We start from the raw sequence: 22,221 nt of genomic DNA on the forward strand, positions 1-22,221 counted from the left end.
CTTTACTTAGTACAATATTGGCCATTTAGTACACTAATTCATATATTTTTGTATTTGCTTTATAAAATATTAAATAAAATAGGCCAACATTTCTCTTATGCTAAGATACAAATGCCATTTTATATTTGCCTATGCAGAATTAATATACAGTAAGAGATATGTAGTTATTAAACTTTTGCACAAAATGTTTTAAGGACATACTGTTTTTATATATGAAGTTAATTTTAATTAAAATAAAATATGTATATTTAAATGTATTAGCTCTGAACATTTCAATTGACTTCTGACATACTTTTGAATCAACTGCAGAAGCTTCACATTTTCTGGTATCAAAAGTACAAGACAAAAGTTTTCAATATACTGTAATATGATGTTGCTTACTTTGTAATGTATCTCAAATTGTTACGCTTAGGCTGCAGAAGGGGACGTTAGGGTAAGGTTGTGGGGAGGAGGGAGGTTTACGGTTAGGCTGCGGAAGTGGAGGTTAGGGTTAGGCTGTAGGGCGGTTTTGCTAGCGTTATGCTGCGGGAAGGAAAGTTAGGCTTCCAGGAAAGGGTTAAGGTAAGACTGCGAGGGGGTTAGGGTTTGGCTGAGGGGGTAAAGGTTCAGCTGCAGGGAAAAAGGATTAGGTTTAGGCTGTTGGGGAAGGTTTGGGTTAGGCTGTGGGAAAGGGTGGTTAGGGGGGGAAGGGGAGAAGGTTAGAATACTTACCCTCGAACTATTGGAATTTTGAGTTTTGGGATGCTGGGTCAGTCTTCTGACCACTGGTTTTTTACAGCACCGGGATACCATACCCAACCCGGTCCTGCATACACACTACAAACTTCCCAACTTTTATTTGTTCAAAATCAGGAACTGCTGCACAGAAGGTAAAAAAAATAGGAAGGGGTGTGGTCTCTAGTAAAGGGCCTGGCACCACAACCCCCATTTTCATCACTTTGGAGGTGTGCCCAGTACTCCCCGAGCAGCCCCTGCACTTCCCTGCGCATGCACACAGCAACTCTTCAGTGATCACCGGCTGCTCTGCAGAACATCTGTGATCTCCGGCTCCCTGCAACTGCGGGACACTCACTGCCACCCACAGGAGGGATAGCAGGACAGTCTCCAATGAGAGGGACTGTCCCACTGTAATCGGGACAGTTGGGAGATATGCAATATATGATGTGCACCAGTCGCATTGTCCCATCTGACGTGAAACACATCAATTGGGACAATGAGATAAATGATGTGTGTAAACGATATATTGAGTGTACACACTATATGATGGTTGTTCAGATTGGTTGAAACCACCAAGATTACATGATGTATTGAATAATGTGTACCCAGCTTTGGAGACATAACTACGGTCTGAAGGCTCTAAACTACATATGTTTATTTTGTTTTACATTGATTTGATCACTTACAAAATGGCCTACTGATCTTTTTTGACCACCACTGTATGCATGTTTGTATACCAGTAAAGTTTTTACATTCAGGAGTGCCTAATGCCTCCAACTGAGTGATGTTATGAGCTACCTATTCACTAAAAATATACTCAAATAAATAAATCATAGATAATAGTGAAACCAAATATCCAGTCTTACATTTTCTTCCAGTTTGGTGAGTTGTTCATCGAGTCTGAGAGGGTCAGCAACTATAGAATAAGTTTCTCGGCAAAGAGTATTTACTGGGCAATCCCATGGATCTGTGGATTCTGCTATGAGTTCCTCAGTTGCATTGATGACCTTTAGAACTTCTGTTGATATGTTGCAGAGAGACACAGCAGAATACTTCTGTTTATGTACAAGAGTATAAGGGGACAAAACAGTGCAGTGTTAGAAAATAAATGATTCAGATAAGTTCAGTAAATAATTTTTATTTGTATGCTGATATTAATGGGGTCAATGTATTCTAAGCCGTTTCTACATCAACATAAGTCACATATGTTCAGGGCCGCCGATAGGGGGGTGCTGTGGGTACAGCTGTCCCGGGCCCCCGGGACAGCTGTACATAAAACATAAAGTCTTCTAATACAGTATACATAAAAGTCTTCTAATGTTTAATTTCTTGTATTGTTTTGTCTGAATAAATATAGATTCTGGTACACCATACTGTATTTCAGGGTTGCCTACTTCTAAAGTCTCCTCTTTGGGAGAAGCCTGGAGAGGAGATTGTCAGGAGCGCTTCGGAGGTGGGGTCCTGATGTAGAGGTCATCAAGCCCCGCCCCCAGTATGGCAAATCCTGCAATTTGCAGGTCTTTAAGGGGTGGGGCTAAATTATGTGATTTGCATCTTTAGCACCGCCCCGCCCTCGAAAAGTCGTGATTCTCGGTTTTCGGGAGCCTCCTGGCCATTCCGGGAGGGTAAGCAACCTTGCTGTATTTACATTATATCTACCTAAGCACAGATACTTTGACAACTTAAAGTGGAAGCTTCTATTGCTAGCCACTACACAGAAGAAGAATGTCTACAATACAGATGTGTTGTTAAAATTATTGTTTGGGTATATCTTCAGTATCTAAAACAAATGAGCAGGAGTGGATAACCTGGGAGTAAATGTAGGAGGATGGGAAGAGTAGGGACACATGGGGGAATAAGGTGAAGGAAATATATTTTGGACCCGGCAAAATATGAATTTATATATATCTATATATGTCTATTGTCTGATTGTGTGTCTCTGAAACATTGCCATCTGTTGGCAGTGAGTGAAACTACGTAACTTTCTCTCTCACACATGCACAAACACAGAGGCATTCACAAGGTAGCAGAGTAGCTTTCGAAGCATTTGCTTTGAGCGGGTTTACTAGTATATATATATATATATATATATATATATATATATATAAATGTAGGGGGCTCTGCACTCACTAAATTAACTGATATTAATGGTGGAAATTTAGTTCATGAATTGATCAATGCATCTAAGCCAGCAGCCCCCTTCAAGGGACCCCACACAGAAGACTGAACAGTGCTAGTAGGATTGTCTAAACCTTTAGCAGCAAACCACCACATTCAGGATTTTTTTGATAACACACGGCAGAGCTGATAGTACTTGTGGAGAATACAGTTCAGTTGGAACATGCGCTGACATCTTAGATGAGCGATGCACTGCTATGAAACAACAGGATCTGGTGCAGAAGCAAGCATTACCAGTCCGATGTGAGAGAAACTGGGGCCATAACCACAATTTATTTTTATGGGAGCTGAGCAGACGGGACCATCAGACTTGTGTTAAGTATTTACATGGCACTTTAGTGGGTTTCAGGAGCAAATTAGGATAGATAATCATTTCTCTCAGTGCAATTTAGAGATAGAAAACAGGAGCTTGGACAGATTGTATCACAGAAGTAATTAAATACAATGGTATTGTAAGAAAAATAAAGATATTTGTCCCGTAGCCTACCAATGAATTTCGGTGCCCATTTTACCTACAGTAAATTTGTTACATGTAGTCAATTTTTTTAACACAACTTCATCATTAGGCAAAGACCTTGGATGGCTTTAAATTCTCACCATTGAATGAGAAAATCACTCATTTCTAGTGTGTGCAGTCTGTAAATAGCCCAGGACTTATTCAATAGAAACAGGCTGTTCTTATTGAGCAAGAGCAGGCGTCACATGATTTACCCTGAAACGCTTGGGCATGCCTGTGTTTTCCCTGACACTCCCAGAAAACAGCCAGTCACCACCCACAAACGCTAGTTTTCTGTTTATTTATTTATTTACAGTTTTGTATATAGCGAAGCAGATTCCGTTGCTGTTTTTTAGATGCATGTAACATGATTTGGAGACAGATTGAATGTGCGGAAGAAAGGACAGTTCAGAGTCGAGGATGATCCCTAAGCAACGAGCTTGTGGGGTAGGGTAGATTGTTGAGTTGTCAACAGCGATGGAGATATCAGGATGGTAACTGTTCTTAGTTGGGGGGAATATAAGTAATTCTGTTTTGGAAATATTGAGTTTGAGTTGGCGAGAAGACATCCAAGATAAGATGGCAGAGAGACATTCAGAGACTTGGCTCAAAACCACTGGGGTTGATAGATAGATTTGAGTATCATCCGCATACAAGTGATACTGAAATCCAAAAGAGCTGATTAGTTTGCCAAGAGAGGAAGTATAGATTGAGAAAAGCAGAGGACCTAAAACTGAGCCTTGCAGAACTCCGACTGACAGAGGAAGTGAAGAGGAAGTAGAGTCAGAGAAGCGAACACTGAAAGAGCGATCAGATACATAAGATGTGAACCAGGAAAGGGCTGTATCATTAAGACCTAGGGAGTGCAGTGTTTGTATGAGAAGAGTATGATCAACAGTGTCAAACACAGCAGAAAGATCTACAAGAATAAGTAGTGAGTAATGGCGTTTATACTTGGCAGTTATCAGATCATTCACCAATTTAGTCAGTGTTGTGGAGTGTTGGGAACGAAAGCCTGACTGAAGCGGGCCTACTAGGGTGTGAGAGTTAAGAAAGTGTGTGAAGCGAGTGTAGACAAGTATACATTAAAGTGCCCAACGGTATTGTCCCTTTTGCTTTTACCAATTGGAGGGTGGCATCCCACCACTGTAGTCGCTGCTGGTGTATATTACACAAGGCAATTATCCCTAGCACTCCAGACAACCCTGTTGCTAAAACCCAGTCTCTTAGGGCCTTATTCAAATGGACAAAACCATGCTGCACTGCAGGTGGGGCAGATGTAACATGTGCAGAGAGTTAAATTTCCATACCTCCCAACAGTCCCTTTTTTCGTGGGACCGTCATGGTTTTTTGCGATGTCCCACTTCCTGCCCGGGGCCGGCAGTGTCCCGTGGCGGGGGGGGGAGGGGGGGGGCAGCTGGGAGTTCCCCCATCTTGAAGAGAATAGATGCTGTGTGCAGAACACAAAAAACAGGGGTGTGTCTCATTGATGGCCTCATTTGCATAGGCCACACTGTCATTTACATATACCACACCCCCTTTTGGGTGCTCGCACGAGTGTCCCTCTTTAACTAATGCAGAAGTTAAGAGGTATGCATTTGGGTGGGGTGTGTTTAAACTGAAATCTAAATTGCAGTGCAAGAATAAAGCAGCCAATGTTTTCCCTGCACAGAAACAAAATAACTCCCCAAATCTAACTATCTCTGCACGTTACATCTGCCCCACCTGCAGTGCAGCATGGTTTTGTCCATTTGCCAACAAAATGTGACCTGCAATCTAATTTAGGCCCTTACCCTGTGCTGTGTGGCTTATAGTGTCATAACCTTTATCTGGCGTGGGACAGGTTTTGAAGATTAATAGATTTCTTTCAAATTAAACTAGCTTTTATGCATTTTCAGATATAAGAACTTGATACAGAAACAGAAATAGAGCTACGGAAGGGAAGACATGAGGGGGGAGCATGTCTTACAAGTAAATACATACTTGCCTTTTTTTGATTTTCACCTCTCCAGGAGGCAACACGTCAGGGGGGCGGGGACAAAGCTGACATCACTTGGCCCCCATGCCAGACAACTCTGTGATTTGCGGGCCGCAAAATGTTGCTGCCGCATAATTTTAGCCCCGCCCCCTCTTCACGGACCCACGATTTGCGGTAATTGAACCAGCGGCGATGGGGGGCTCAGGCCAGCAAGTGGGAGACTTGCCCACCTTCCCGGGGTGGCCGGGAGGCAAACCTGATTTTTCGTGAGCCACCTGCTCATTCCAGGAGGGTAGGCAAGCCTGAGTAAATATTACATTTGTATTGAAACAGCCAAATGGATGTAACACATACTTGCCTACTCTCCCGAAATGGCCGGGAGGCCCCCGGGAAGGTGGGCAAGTCTCCCGCTTTCCCCCCACACCAACCCTTACCTGCGGTACCAAGTCGGGGATTTTGTGGGTCCGCGGTAAAAGGGCAGGGCTAAAATGATGCGAATTGCGTCATTTTGCATCATTTTAGCCCCTCCCCAATCCGCGGACCCGTGAATTGCTGCGTTTCAGTGTCAAGGGGGCGGGGTTTGTTGACATCAGCCAAGTCCCGCCCCTCCTGGCAGCAGTATCTGGTCGTGCTTCTCCCGGAGAGGTGAGAAAAAGAGATGGTAAGTATGCACATACAATAGACACAAGTTTGGAAATAGATTAAAATGCAGACAAATATAGCAGGAACAATTGGAATAAATGATAATTATGGTTATATAATAAGTAAAAGGGACAGAACTACTGGCAGAGTAGATGATGCATTTCCCTGGGACCCACAGCAATGAATTGGCGACATTAGCAGTACTAATAATGAGTCTAAGTGACTGATTATGGTACGTCAGCTATTCACTGTAGGCTGTAATAAGAGAGAAGGCACTCTGGCCAGAGAACATGAGGGGGAACTTCCCCTATGCTTATGGGACATGTATCATAGAAATATAGAATTTGACTGCAGATAAAACCACTTGGCCCTTTTAGTCTGCCCTTTTTATCCATTAGGCAAATTCAGCTCTATTTGGACCATTACATTATCATCAATACTGACATTTAACAACTTATGAGAGTGTCAGTGAGGTTGAGTGCAACCAATTACTGCATAGTCTGCATCCTCTAAAACTGATCTGTATTATAGGATGGCTGAACCTCCATAACCTGCCACATGTGTACTGTTGCTGCTGCAGCTGTACTGTTTCAAGCACTTCCTCCCTTCTGCAGGACCAGACCAGCCCCTCCTGCCACTCCTCTACACCCTCCCATCCAGAGGCCAATGGCTTACCCCTCCTTCCACTCTACCATGCCACCTTCATTCTACTCTGTCTGCCGATCCATAGAAAAGAGACAATATTTGGTTTTCCTCGTGGTAACTTTATGTCGAAGGAGGCACTGGGTCATTCTAATGTTATTGTGGTGGATGTATTGCAGTGTAGTGATGTAGTGCAGCATATACTGTAGATGGGATGTAGTCTAGTATTGTAGTGCAGCACATAGGGAGATGTAGTCCAGCATATAGAGGGATGTAGTGTAGTGATGTCATGCAGCACATAGGGGGATGTAGTGTAGTGATGTAGTCTAGTGATTAAATGCAGCATATGGGAGGATTTAGTGTAGTGATGTAGTGCAGCACATAGGGGGTTGTCATCTAGTGATGTAGTGCACTGCATGGGGAGATGTAGTAAAACACATAATAGGGGATGTACGGTAGTGAAGTTGTGCACCACATTGAGTGGATGTAGTGATGTTGTGTAGCACAAAGAGTGGATATAGTGATGTAGTGCAGCACATAGAGTGGATATACAGATGGAGCAGCTCTCGATGGAGCTGCTACTGGTAATAGAATTGGCAATCGGCCCCGTGGGCCATCTTCCAGAAGGGGGCGTGTGCAGGAGACGCTAGCCCCCGCAGCCCCCACTTGCCCTGCCAGTCTCCCATGAGCGGCGACTGGCAGGGAATCCGCTCCCCGCAAGTGCGTGAGACACTTGCGTGTCCCTGTCAGATTGAGCGCCAGACCATCAGTCTGCGCCAGCTCAAGGGATCTGGTGATTCCGCAGGCTGGCTGGGAGGCGCTCCATCTGTAGTGATGTTGTGCAGCACATAAAGTGAATGTAGTGATAGAGTGGAGGTAGTGATGTTGTATATAGGGGGCTGTAGTGTAATGTATGGCATGTAGTGTAGTAATGCAATGTAGTTTAGTGTATGTGCATGTAGTTTAGTGTAATGCAATGCAGTTTAGCAGTGCAGCATATGTTGGAATATATTGTAGTGATGTAGCACAGAAGTGTAGTGATATTTCCACATACATCTCGGATGCAGTCACACCATCTATTGGCACGGCAGACCCCATAATACTCTGCTAATATTGGTTGTCTTTTTCCAGGAAATGCATCTTAGACCAAGGAAATGGGACTAGGATGCCCCTAGAGACTGCTGATTAATTTGATATGGAAAACTTTTATATCTGTGTGTAAATGAACCTCTGAATCTATATGCAGAATGTTATAATGCAGCGGACCCTACTTTTTCCATACCAAGTTCGGTTGTACATCATATAAAGACTCAGACGCACACAGATATACAAGTGTCCCATATCAAATGAATCAGCACAGTCTGCTAGTGCATTATTCAGCAACAAATATCCCTAGAGAGGAGTTGTACAGGATCTGTCAGCTCACTTGCGCCAAGCATCTCCCACTGCTTTGCATATTGAGACACATCTGTAGTGTTGTAACAAAGTACAGCACATGGTGGCGGTAGTAAAGTGATATCGTGATTGTATCAATCTTCAAAAATTTATAAACTGGAGAGTGATAAGCAACCAACCAATCAGCTGCTACCTGTCATTTTTCAAACCCAGTCTGTGAACTGGCAGGTAGTAACTTATTGGTTGGCTGTTTATCACTCTCCACTTTATCACTTTTGAAGCTTGATACATCTGGCCCATTGTGTTGTGAGAATGTGGGGAACATGCTGCTGTGTATGGGCCATATCAGGGGGAGACACTGGGTACATTTGGGGAACAGAAGTGGGCATGTGGGGAATGTTCTAACTGCCTAATCTCTCTTTAGTGTGAAAAGAGGGGAAAGGGCAAATCACTTGCTAGTTCCCCCACTGTACATGCATTTACTCCATTCAGTTTTTTCAAATAACTATTCATAAACATGAATCATCTGAAAATATATGTTTAAGATAAATAATTATTATGTAGTGAATAATTAAATTAAGAATTCACTGTGGCAGACTATTTGAACATGGATGGTTTATACCGTATTTATTTGACTCTTTTGCAATTACTGATTTAGTATTCTACACAGTGTTATTACCATGGTAGCTACAATCACATGGCAAATGATGTAGTGAGCAGAGAGGCTTTGGAATGGTTATCTGAACATGTGTGTTCTGATGCAACTCCCACCCCCAACATATACACCATATTTTGTAACCTCTAGAGATACTGAGCTAGTTGATGAATGTCAATCAGGTGCATGCTTAACAGACATTTAACTTAGCTTGTACTTTGAACGAATCAACCTACAGTATATAGGATTACTTCTGTAAAGATTTAGGGGGAAATTTACTAAAGGAAATTTGTACAAAATAGGTGTATTTATATCCAGAAATACACTTATTTTTTACATTTACTATAACGAAAATATGGCAATTCGTATTCGTATTGATAGCACATCAATACGACTACGAATTGCCGTATTTTCGGGATAGTAAATGTCAAAAATAAGTGTATTTCTGGATACAAATACACCTATTTTTTTTTACAAATTTCCTTTAGTAAATTTCCCCCATAATGTTGAAATAATGTAATTGTTTACACTACATTATACACCTAACATTGTGTAACAGTAATTACATTTATTTCCATAAGAGGTTTGTAAAATTTTCTAAATTATCAAAACTTTCCGTTAATAGGTAGCAGATGAACATAAGAAAAGGTTATTTATGATTACACCTACTGTGTTTTAACATGCTTTGCTTATAGATTACAGGACCATGAACAAGTCACCAAATTACAAATACGCTTTGAGTTTTGACCCTGTAAGGAAGGTAAAGAGTCATAATTAAGGAGATGAGAGCTGTTCCTTACAGATCAGAAGCTCTTGAAGAGTAGACACTTCTCCTGAAGTCCTCCAAGCGTCTAGTGCTTTTTACACTTAGAAGTGCCAATTAGATTGAAATATCCACCAAGAACATTATAGAAAAAGAAAGGGTAATCAATGCCACTTGAGTGTCGTGATGGGTTTCATGAGCTCAAACCCCTTAATATTACTAATGAAGGGCAAAGAATATCTTATAGTGTTTCATACACACAAAAATATTTTTAAAGACTGCTAAGTCCAATGTATAGTCTTGCCCAGACTAGATGTGAAAGCTTTCTAATTAATTATATGCCAATTATATGCCAATTGTAGCAATCATACTAAATGCACATTGCATTAACTTAAATAGTTAAAATAAGGATGAAATACAACCTGATTAAAAATATGCAACACTTATATATACAGTATACTGTATGTATATCTGTGTGCAACTGAGTCTCTGAATCTGCATACCAAGTACTACGATGAGAGGCCAAAAAGTTTTCTCCATGCCAAGCTCTGGGGTCGGTGACATCCACTGTGGCCAAGAGACTGCCTGTGAGCGCATTTGGCATATGGCATTATTTCTGTAACCATGAAAACAAAACGCATACCAATTGGTGTACAATTGAACAGTAAACATAATTAAGCATAACAGTATGTGGCACGAGCCGTGGCATGGTCACAGAACTTATTATTTTGCCTTTTTTTAAACAGATTACCAATTGAGCTGCACACAGAATTGCCAACCTTGGTATTCTGTGTACCATTTAATTGTACTTTTGTCACATTTGTGATGCAAATAAAACACATTTTAAGGAAAATGGGGCAGATGTATTGAGCCTTAACAAGAGATAAATGCAATGGTGATAAGGAGAGATAAACGTCCAGCCAATCAGCTCCTTACTGACGTTTTTTAAACACAGGCTGTAACATGGCAGTTAGCAGGTGATTGGCTGGACGTTTATTTCTCCTTATCACCCTTGGATTTATCTCTTGATGAGCTTAATACATCTGCCCCAATGTCTCCAAATGGCTATTTGGAGTAGTACATGGATAGCAGAGGTAAGTTGTCCAATGCAAATATTAAAATTTTTGGGATGAATGTAGTTTTCAACTTACTGTACTAAATCAGCATTGTGCACCCCCTTACTTATCTATAAATGTTTATCTTTATATTATACTATATTACTTGTAGGCCCCATGGGGCCTAATGATAAATAAAGTATATATCTGCAGCTCATTCCATAGGCCATTGCGTGTACTAGTAGGGGAAGTAAGCTTACTACCAGCACTTCCAAAACTATCTTACAGAACACTTTAAAACAAACACAATTTGCTACTTATTACTATTAGCAACATATTAACATGGCTCTTTGAAATTATATTCAAGAGATCACCACGCTCCAAGTGTTTAAAAACCTCAATTATTAACCAAGAGAGTGATGGTTTGACACTACTTTTTACTCCTCATGTTACATATTATTTTTATTTATTTACAGTTTCTTATACAGTATATCGCAGCAGATTCCATCGCACTTTACAATTGTAGACAGTGATAAAACAAACTGGGTAACAACAGACAGGCATGGAGGTAGGAGGGCCCTGCTGCAAGCTTACAATCTATAGGGACATAGGAGGGAAACACAAGGACAGGCACCAGTAATAGCAGTCCCACCAAGTTGCAAGTCCAGAAGAAAAGCTATATAATACATAAATGCCTCACTAATATTATTCCAATTATATTAATACTTAAATATTAGTTGGTGCAAGATATAATGCGGTATTCAATCACGCATTCCGACTGTCGGGATGTCCCAAAAGTCGTAATCCCGGACATTTCTGAAGGCTTCATAGATTGTTGGTATTCAATGTCCTGACTGTGAAGTGTTGCAAAGTCCGTAAAGTGATGGAAACTGCTACGAATTGTTGGAAAACGGCTGTGAATCCGACAATTCTTGGCCGTTTCTTACAAAACAGATCCGACTTTTAGTTGAATTTAATTTAACCAACCAATAAACTAAATGTGTTTGACCTATTGTGTATTTCTTTATATTTCTGTATATTTTGTACACTAATTATTTCCTAATTATTTCCTATGTACCTCATTTGGAACTTGAGAGTTGAATCTAGATGTATCATATAATAAAAGTATATTTGAAACACATCAACACTAATCATATCATAGTAAAAGTGTGCCCGTGGCAAAAGATTATATCTATTTAATTTGCTCATTGTCAAAATAATAAAGTAATCCAGGAGCAACATCAACGCAGTGCTATTATTATATGCTAACAACAAAACAGCCATTACTGTATGTTGGTTTAGATCAATAGATCAACTTTTTATAAATTTTTCTTTGTTATTCAATTTCAAAAGTCGAGTGCGGATTCAACAAAATTCTTTTGTTTCCAATTGTAATCCACATAGTTCGTAAAGTATGAACAAGTTATCAGACTGAAAAAACTCATGAAAAACTCATGTCAACCTTTCTATGTGTCGATCATTGCCATTTTGACCTATTGCTTGTCAAACTTTGTAGATATATTCAATGTAGACCTAACAACTGTAACCATTAATAAAAACTTGGAATTTGGTTAAATGAAGGAATTTAGCAAAATATACTGAACAACCCAAAGGATTTACAGTATGTACATCTTTATAGAAATACTGTTCTTTCTAAGGGTAAATGCATTTATTTACGATGTGAAGGCTAACACCAATGTCACTTTAAATATAACTGTATTTTGAATGTTTGATATGATTAAATAGTAATGCTGTGTACTGAAGTTTCACTTTATTGACGGATTAAACATCTGTGAACTTTACACCGATAGGTTCATGAAAGTTGCTTTTTATTTATTTTTCTACTCTCTGACCTTGCACTTATCATATACAAGTCACAGAGTACCCTCTGGGTAGTCAAGAGGCTTTAGATTATTTCTAATTAGTTTTTTTTTATTGGAATCCATGTACTAATCCACAGAGTTTCCATGAATTTACAGTCTATTCTGCATACCATGAATGTACTGCTTATACCAGTGCAATGTGCACCAATATCTATATTCATTAGTACTATACTTCAATTTTGAGACGTGCAATTGCTAACATTATTCTACTACTAGCCATATTAATTAAATTAAACTCTTAAATGTATTGATTATAAATAATACTTACTCAATGGTCTCTACTTGCTTGAGAAAATGTAATATAATGACATTACATCTAATGCATCAATAGATCCTAAATACAAAACTAGGGGCCTTATTCTGGTTCACTCCTTCTGGCAAATTCCTTCTTAGATTGACAAAATTATGTGTACTGCAGCGTGTGCATGTGCTTGTAACTTGAGTACCAAGGACCTGATTCAGAGATTTACACAAATCTGAAATTTACATAAAATCTCCAAAATGTAATAATCTGTGGAACTGCTCTTGTGCACATATGGTCCTGTGACGTCAGTCACAGTGCCCCAAAAGGCGCAGCATGATTGATATTTCGCTGGCATTTAGGGGGCCGTAATAGGGAGGGTTCCAGAAAATGGGGGCATATTGATGTTTTTTTTGGGGTATGCAGAAGACAATGCTGTGTCCTTAGGAACTCAGACGCCCCGTCTGTCAATCATCTCCACAGCCGCTGAGCTGTGCCGCAGACGCCTGTTAGCTAGGGATAGACAGGTAACACCGGGGACTCCACCACTCCAAAGGAGTGCAAACATAGTTTTAACCTATTATTATTTTTTACAAGTGTTCACTCAGATTTAGTACACTTAATTCATAGAGCGCTCCTTCCACTAACTGATCTATAATAGGTGGTGAATAATTCTATGCATTGCGGTCTTATTTATTATTTATTAACAGTTTCATATATAGCTCCGCATATTCCGTTGCGCTTTTTAAAAGGAGACAGTGATACAACAAACAGGGTATTGACAGACAGTCAAAAGGTAGGAGGGCCCTGCTCGCAAGCTTTCAATCTATAGGGAAATTGGCATTGATACATAAGGATAGATACTGTAGTCTTTATTACATCGATTCCACCAGAATGCAAGGTTCTGTGACTGGTTCTGGAATGTGATAAGCTTGCCTGAAGAGATGAGTTTTTTTGCTCGCATGCGATTTTCTGGGGTGCTATGACATTAGGTATACAATAATATGATTGTATGTCCCAACAATAGGTTTAACGCACCCCCCCACTATCCACGCCACCCCGAAGCATGACAAGCACGCTCGCCACGCTTCGGGCTCGGTGCTTCGCTGCGCTCGCCACACTATATAAAATCAACTCCATACCGACGTGGATAGTGGGGTAATGAAAAAGTCGGAGGAGGTGTTCCGCCGCTGCTCGTCCACGCTTCGGTGTGGCGTGGATAGTGGGGGGGGGGGGGATGCGTTAAACCTATTTTTGGAACATACAATCATATTATTGTATACCTAATGGCATGGCATCGCACACCCTATAAAATCGCATACGGGACATGCAATGCGATGCCATGAAATATAGTTCGGTACAATGCCCATAGAGAAAAAAGACATTAATAAAATCGTATTGCATTACATCGCATGCCGCTATAACGGCCCATGCGATGCGATGCGATTTCCCTACGGTGCCGTTCATCTGGGCGCCATGCTAGGAAACAAGTACCTGTATTAATTGTATCTAGCTCTGATGTGAGGTACAAAACCAACCTGATGAGTGAGTATGCTTTCAGTAGGTCTGCTAGATGTTTGTGAACAGTTTTATATCTAGGTTCAGAAAGGATATAAAGTGACCACTAATGCACAAGGTATAGCGCACCTCTGATGGAGATGTTTTAATGACAGCCTTAAGATTTTCTGATGTAGAATGTCAAGGGGCAAGGTAGCCTCTATCAAAATTGGGGGGGAAATTGAGCTGTGATAAGTAAGATGATGCATCTTTGTTTTGTGATCTCATTAAAAAACTAAACTTGCAGATTTTGTAAATTGTAGGTCTGAGCAGAGCTGTAATAAGAGGGGGAGGGGCACAGGGGGTAAATACCCCAGTGCCCACCTGCCTGAAAAGACCCACTAACACCTGCAGTGCAGCCAGATAATACCGGCACTCAGAATACATTTGTCGGCATCCCATCTAGAGCTGGAATTTGACTCTGGAATCCCTTTTGTAGAAGACTTTTGTTGGAGGCACAATGTTAATTACAACAATGTGTATTGGGGGTTAAAATTTAAAACATAGATTTTATAAAATATATTTTAGAATATTGTCCACAACAGTATTGATCATTATATAAACATTCATTTATAGAACCAAAATTTTAAAAGGCACACAGTCCCACATTGCCAAACATATAAGAAACGCAGAGTACACTCCAATAGGACCGTTGATTGGTAATCATCAATAATAAATGCTAAATTGGATCACAATTTTTTTAAGTTGCCCTTCCCCAATTTAGTTTGTGCTGTTATTTAATTGCACAGTAGGCGTCAATATAAACCGTTCACAATTTATTACAATTATTACGCAGCGGTAATGCTGGGCATAATTGGGTAATTAGGTAATCGAGACAGTAGGTTTTTAGTACACAGCTACGTGTATGTTCCTCCCCTGATATCTGCTTTCATCTCATCATGTACCAGAGGATGAAATGATGAGAATATCTGGGAGACACACAAGCTCCTGAAAAAAGAGGCAGAGAAAATTCCTTCTGCTGCTCACATTTGCCAGATTGCAAACTCACTGATTTTGTTCAACATTGCAGTGAATGTATCAGGCTGACAATGGAGTGAGAGAGGAATAACGGAAACAATGACCCTTATTCTGGTTCACTCGCAAAAGCAAATTCCTTCTCAAATGGACAAAACCATGTGCACTGCGGGGGGGGAAGGGGGGCAGATGTAACATGTGCAGAGAGTTAGATTTGGGTGGGATGTGTTCAAACTGAAATCTAAATTGCAGTGTAAAAATAAAGCAGTCAGTATTTACCCTGCACAGAAAATAAATAACTCACCCAAATCTAACTCTCGCTGCACAATTTAAATCTGCCCCACCTGCAGTGCACACGGTTTTGTGCATATGAGAAGGAATATGCCATTACGAGTGAACCAGAATTAGGGCCAATGTATCTACAAAGGGTTAGTGTTGCAGATATAACAATTTAGTGCTTAACAATGCACTCCTCCTTTGTGTAAGATTCCAAATACAATATATTATTTATATACACAAGTGGTTTATAAAGCCATTAAACATGAAAGACGTGTCACCAGTAATTAAGTGCTAGATTGCACATACTGTATTAATAGGTCAGACATATAAACATATAGCAAGGTTTACATAGCTTTCTGCTGCTCAACGATAAATACAACCACAGATACTTAGGCCTGGACACTATACAGAGGAGTGCCCTGTCTGCAAAACAACTTGTCCAGCACTAGTCACGGTTCCTTCACCACACACACAGGGGGTTATTCTGTTCGGTACGGTGAAACGTACGTACGGTCCGTTCACACCGTGCGTTTTCCGTACGCTCACGGTGAGCGTAAGTCCGCCCACAGAACAGCCGCACACGGACGGTCACAAACACCGACAATGGGAAGTGGCGTTCACTTGAACGTATGCCACCGTGCATGGACAGATCTCCCTCTAAGCCACCGATACCTGGCGTACATCAGAGCGTACGCCACAGTGCACGGACGGATCTCGTCCGTTTTCACACCGACACCTTCCGTATATCTGAGCGTACGCCACATGCAAACATGTTCTAATATTGTTCAAAATAAGACTTTAGAGTGTGATAGGCAGATGTTGGGATCCTTTGTTAGAGATATGTGATTGCAATAATGTACTTGGTAGCATCTTACATAGAGAGGCATATATTCAATGCCGTGGGCGAGCGGTGACTGCGAGCAGGACTTTTTGCTCGCAGTCACCGCTCACCCTGTCAGTATTCAACTGACCCCCCTCATACGCAAATTCCCCCTCGCTCCGTTTTTTGAGCGAGGGAGAATTGGCGTATGTGCCTCCAAAAGCTGCGAGAATCGAGGCTAATTACAGCGAGTTTGCTGCACTAGCCGCGGCTCTCGCAGTTTAGGGGAATCCTCGCAGTTCTGTGACGGCGAGGATTCCCCCGGAACGTTGCATAGTGCAAGCGGCCGGTGCGGGGGTTAAACTGCGAGGATCACTGGTTTTCTGCAATCCTCGCAGTTTAACCCCCTCGCCGGTCGCTGGCACCGGCATTGAATACATGCCAGAGTGTGCTACATAAAGTTCATAGCAGATATGAAAGTGCATAATTTATGTTCTTGGGAAAAAATATACAGATTGTGTGCAAAATAGTGGCCATGGCCTTAGGACATTGCTCCACCATTGCAAGTAGAAATTGAGTCCAAAAACATCATTGTTGCTCTTAGACGTGGTTTATGTGTCTTTTTCATAATAAAAAACTGGTATGTTTGTGTTACAGTGAAAAAGTTGACACATGTCGACTCCTGTGAATTGAGTGTCCTGCTTTTTAAAGTAGAAAAAAATACTTACTGAATGGGTGTAGATGGTTATAAAATAACTAGCTGGACATATATAACCAGGTATTAGAATGAATATTACCTAAAATTAAACCAACCTTTACATGTTGAGAAGTGTAGAAAGATATGCTTCCAATGTGTTTGAGTGCTGTGTGTGGCTTGCAGGTAGTGAAATAATGGTTTTCACTTAATAGCCTGCAGCATTGCTTATTACATTCAGGTGTATGTGTTTGACTAGTAATCTGCGTTAATTAGCAGACCCAGGCGTCCGCTCTCATACGGTATCTCTAGGGGTGGTCTGGAGCAATCTTTGGCATCCGCCTGTTTTTGGGCCAAAATGCACAGTGCGTTCGCCGATTGAGGCGGTTGTGGCACTGTGCATTTTGTGTGCACACCCCTGTGTACGCCCATGTTTACGCCCAGTTTTCCTCATATTCCGGCCGCTCCCATAAAAACGCCCACATGCCGCCCACAATGACCGTGCTATTGTGGACAGGTTTTTTCGCACGGAGAGACCCGTCCGTGAGCGGTGTGAGGTCGCCGCACATGCGCATTGCATAAGATACGCATGCGCAGATGAAAAAAAAGCCCGATCCGCCCGTATACGGTCCCACCGTACCAAACAAAATAACCCCCACAGTGAGGAGCAGCACAACGTGTCTTGGACAGTTACAAACAGGTTTATTTCAATACCATACTTCAAATCCTTCTGACCCCCGGCACACAGACGTCACATCCATCATCAGTTCCAACTAATTGGACCCCTGCTGTGGGTGTCGAGTCCCGGCACCTCAGCGGAGATCAGCAGACAAACCGTTCTCTATTCTACATTTCCAGCTTATTGGCCAGTAATATAATACACAATTGATTAAATCTTCAGTTGTATGCACAGGAATATAACTCTAAACAAAGTGATACTTGAATCTAGAAATAGATTGTTTATTTTAATGTTGCATTTTATATTTATTACAGTATAATCTTTAATACTGATGTTAACTGTTCATGTTATTAATTGACTGGAGGCCACCCAGTATTTTATTATACAAATACAATTCCATTGAATTATATATAATAACCTTATTAAATTAAATTGGTGCATATGCATTCATTTATGGTGCAAATAGTTTAAAGCAACAGCGCTGTGCTTCCATTGCTTTTTTCATGCTGCTCAACGTTGGCATGTGTCCATGCACTGATGCTGCTAGGGCATTGCAGGCCCCTCAACCTTACCCTAACCCTCCCTCTTGGTAGCCTTACCCTCCCCACCCTGCAGCATTACCCTACCTGGTAGTGCCTAACCCAGTGGTAGCCAACTCCAGTCCTCAAGAACTAACAACAGTTCACATTTTCCAGCTCACCTCACAGGTACACAGGTGCACTCATTACTCACTAAAACATTTTCAAAGGTCCACAGGTGGTTACTTCACTTGTGATTCTGTGAGGAGATCTGGAAAACATTAACTGTTGGTAGCTCTCGAGGATTGGAGTTGGCTACCGCAGGCCTAACCATGACCCCTTTGCCCGTCTGCCCAAACCTAACCCCCCCCCTGTCCTGCAGCCTATCCCTAACCCTCCCTCCCCGCAGCATTAAGTGCCATGACAATAGTGTATTAGCAATGTATCCCTAACCCTCCCTCCCCGCAGCATTAAGTGCCATGACAATAGTGTATTAGCAATGTAGACACTGCAGTGACATTCCCTGAAACAAGTTTACATGTGGATAATTGAATGTTACGAAGCTAGAAAACTCAATACAGAATTAATAGCGATAAATGTTAAACTGCCAGACAGTACTAACATTTACATTATGGTAAGTTCATGTGAAGGGAGGTAATGAGAAGTTATAATTGTAGTCACTACATTTCCCACATACTTGTGGGATGTATTGCAGCACATAGGGGGGAGATAGAATAGTGTATATGTAATGTAGCATATAGGGGATGTGGTGCAGCATATTGGTGGGAATAGAGTGTAATGTAGATGTAGCGTAGTGCTGTGGTGAAGCATATAGGGGGATGGGATGCAGCATATAGGGGGGATGTAGTGTCGTGTAGATGTAGTGTAGTGCAGCATATAGGGGATATGGTGTAGGGCAGTGGTAGCCAACCCGAGCCCTAGAGAGCTACCAACAGTTCACATTTTCCAGACAACCTAGCTGCTGCACAGCTGCACTCATTACTCACTGACACATTTTAAAAGATCCACAGGTGGAGCTAATTAGCTCACTTGTGATTCTGTGAGGAGACCTGCAAAACATGCACTGTTGGTAGCTCTCGAGGACTAGGGTTGGCTACCCCAGGTGTAGGGTATAGGTGGGAATGTAGTGTAGATGTAGTGCAACATATTTGGGGATGTAGTGCAACATATAGGGGGAATACAGAGTAGTGTAGATGTAATATTGTGCAGCATAAAAAGGGGATGTACAGTAGTGCAGCCTAAAGGGGGGCATATAGAGTAGTGTAGATGTACTGTAGTGTTTTAGTGCAGCATATAGAGGGATGTAGTGCAGCATATAGGGGGAATATAGAGTGGATGTAGTGTAGCGCTGTTGTGCAGCATATAGGTTGGTAGTGTTGTAGTGCAGCATATAGATGGCACAGCAACCATATCCCTGGCGATTGTGGCTGTAATCACCCATCCCCTGTGTGTATGTACGGGGCTTTAGAGATCCACTGAAAAAACTTTTCAGAATCAGGCTAATTATTGTTATCAAAGGCGGCTTCAGTTCTGACTATATACTGCAGTGGGAACCGCTTAGTATATGTAAACATACATGTTACCATGTATGTACTGTAATATATGTGGTAGCTCACTCCCATATACATTTTGGGAAACTCCTATTAATCTTTTCCTTTGTTCCTGATTATGCTTTACTTACATATGCAAATAGAATGCCCCTACAGTGCTAAATAATAACCATTCAAGTGTATAATACAGTAGTTCAGGGTTGTGTCTGTCCTTGCAACTCTATGGGCAGTATTGTTTGGTACAGTTAAACACAGATTTTTCTAACAGTTCTAAAAGCAGCTGTAATCTTAGGAAGATTAAGGAATGACTTCAATAGGCACAATTTTGTTCTTTGAACAATAATTCACTCTAGAAATTATCTAATCAAAAATAAATATGCTTTTATGGGCCTTAGCAGAGTTGAATGAAAGTGGGCCTTAATTACTATAAAATTACACTACATAACTAATTGCATATATTGGTCCATATGCAGAGTAGAAGGCCTTTTTGCTTAAAAAAGTATCCTCTTACTGTACTAACTAAAAAATATACAGATATGTTCTCAATATACCAAGCCTCAATAAGCTACACATGGTTGATGGGAACAGGTAAGTGCACATCCTAAGGTTCATACCTTATTCAGTTCCTCGTGGACATACTGGGAGTTGTCCTCTGATGACATTTCACAGTTCCCAGTTTCCATTCTAGGCTCTGAATCCTGTTCCTCTCCAGAAGAGGTTTCTTTGTCGCTAAGCTTTGCTGTTAATTCACTTAATCTTGCTTTTAGCTTTTTCTCAAGATTATTGGATTTAGTTTGATGTTGATCTCCACTGCTCATCTCAGTTTCTGATACATCACTACAACCCTACAAATTAGAAAAATGAAACACATTGACCACATTGCATACTTATTCATCATGTCTTTATATCACAGCCTATTAACAAAAGGAAAAACATTTTATTATTGGGTGGTGTAGAATATACTGTAACAGTATAGCTTTGTATGCAGCATTAGTAACCTCTGGATTCTGCAGTGAAGGCCCATGAACGTTGGATTTGAGGAACAACATACCAGCATGCAGCAGGAGGTGACTTCATTACTTGGTGTATCTGGTGTCAGTACCTGTGTACACTCAGGAAGGTGACTATAAAACCTCTTAGAACACGTGGGTGTCTTCTGAAAATGATGGATTAAAAGTACTAGCAGAGTGAGCAGTGCTGAAATACTGTACGGGTAGTATTATTTGGAAAGAAGGATGGTCTATAACAATATTTAATATAATACATCAAACAAGAATGACATATAAAACACCATGGTAAATAAAACGAGTGAATAAAAATGGTTAGCACCCACAATATAACAAGTATAATGGATTCCTAAGTGGACCTAACCCACGTACTCACCTGTACAGGGACGGTAATCATTCCTCCATATCCCTCTGCAAATGTAATTGGGGTATAAATAGGAACGAACTCTGAAGGTTACTGCGAATACTTGTTATATTGTGGGTGCTAACCATTTTATTCACTTGTTTTATTGACCATGGTGTTTTATATGTCATTCTTGTTTGGTGTATTATATTCAGGGCTATTTTTCTGCAGGCTCCAGCAGGAACTGAGGCCCTTATTCTTGTTCACTCTTTCTGACAAAATATTTCTTATACCCCTTTCACATTGCAGCTGTAACACGGTATATTGCCATTTTTTAGTGCTTTAAAACGGTTCCAGCTGCAATGTGAAAGCTACATTGTCAATTTACCGGTTACAGAAAACCGGTATTTTGACACGTGTTAAAAGCAGGATCCTACACGTTTCTGAGCCGTTTTCCCTGCAGTCTGAACAGCTCAGAAACGGTATTTGCTACAAATGATAACCACACTTGATCCCCGCCCACAAGCAGGAAAAAAACATTTAAAATGACATTGTATGGCTTTCTATGGGTGAAACGGGTTGAATCTGAAAGGTACAAAACGGTATTTAAACTGCAATATACCTTTACATCGTGCAATATGAAAGGGGTTTAACTGGCTTTTGACCAGTTTTAAGACACGTTTAGAAAATCGGGTTGAAAGCAGGTTTTTGCAATGTGAAAGCAGTATTAGATGTACAAAACCATGTGCACTGCAGGTGTAAAACCCCACCCAAATCTAATTATCTCTGCACAAGTAACACCTGCCTCACCTGCAGTGCACATGGTTTTGTCCATCTAAGAAATATTTTGTCAGAAAGAGTGAACTAGAATAAGGGCCTCAGTTCCTGCTGGAGCCTAGTGAAAAATAGCCCTGATTATATTTAAATATTGTTATAGACCATCCAATCTCTCCTTTTTACAAATAATACTAGCTGCATTTCAGCGCTGATTACTACTTTTTCTTTGTTATTTATTAAATACACAAGTCTAACAACCCTGTTCTTTCACAGCAGCTGTTAAGAGAGACCACCCATACAAAGTGCCCCCTGGTCTTAACCCCCTTAAAAGGATATAACCGTATTTATTTCTTTTT

The 22,221-nt window shown here is 40.9% G+C and overlaps 1 protein-coding gene across 2 annotated transcripts in view; it reads right to left on the bottom strand.

Annotated features, from left to right (window-relative positions):
- MYRIP (myosin VIIA and Rab interacting protein) overlaps positions 1 to 22,221 on the bottom strand; it is a 419,901-nt gene that overhangs the window by 37,791 nt on the left and 359,889 nt on the right. For both annotated transcript variants that reach the window (XM_083188579.1, XM_083188580.1), the window contains 2 exons: positions 20,353 to 20,583; positions 1,584 to 1,772 (listed from right to left, as the gene is read on the bottom strand). In XM_083188579.1, coding sequence (XP_083044705.1) covers positions 1,584 to 1,772; positions 20,353 to 20,583 — 420 coding nt within the window. The remainder of the gene's footprint in view (positions 1 to 1,583; positions 1,773 to 20,352; positions 20,584 to 22,221) is intronic.

Source organism: Crinia signifera, chromosome 5 (assembly GCF_055691185.1).
Source record: "Crinia signifera chromosome 5, ASM5569118v1, whole genome shotgun sequence".
Lineage (NCBI taxonomy): Eukaryota > Metazoa > Chordata > Amphibia > Anura > Myobatrachidae > Crinia > Crinia signifera.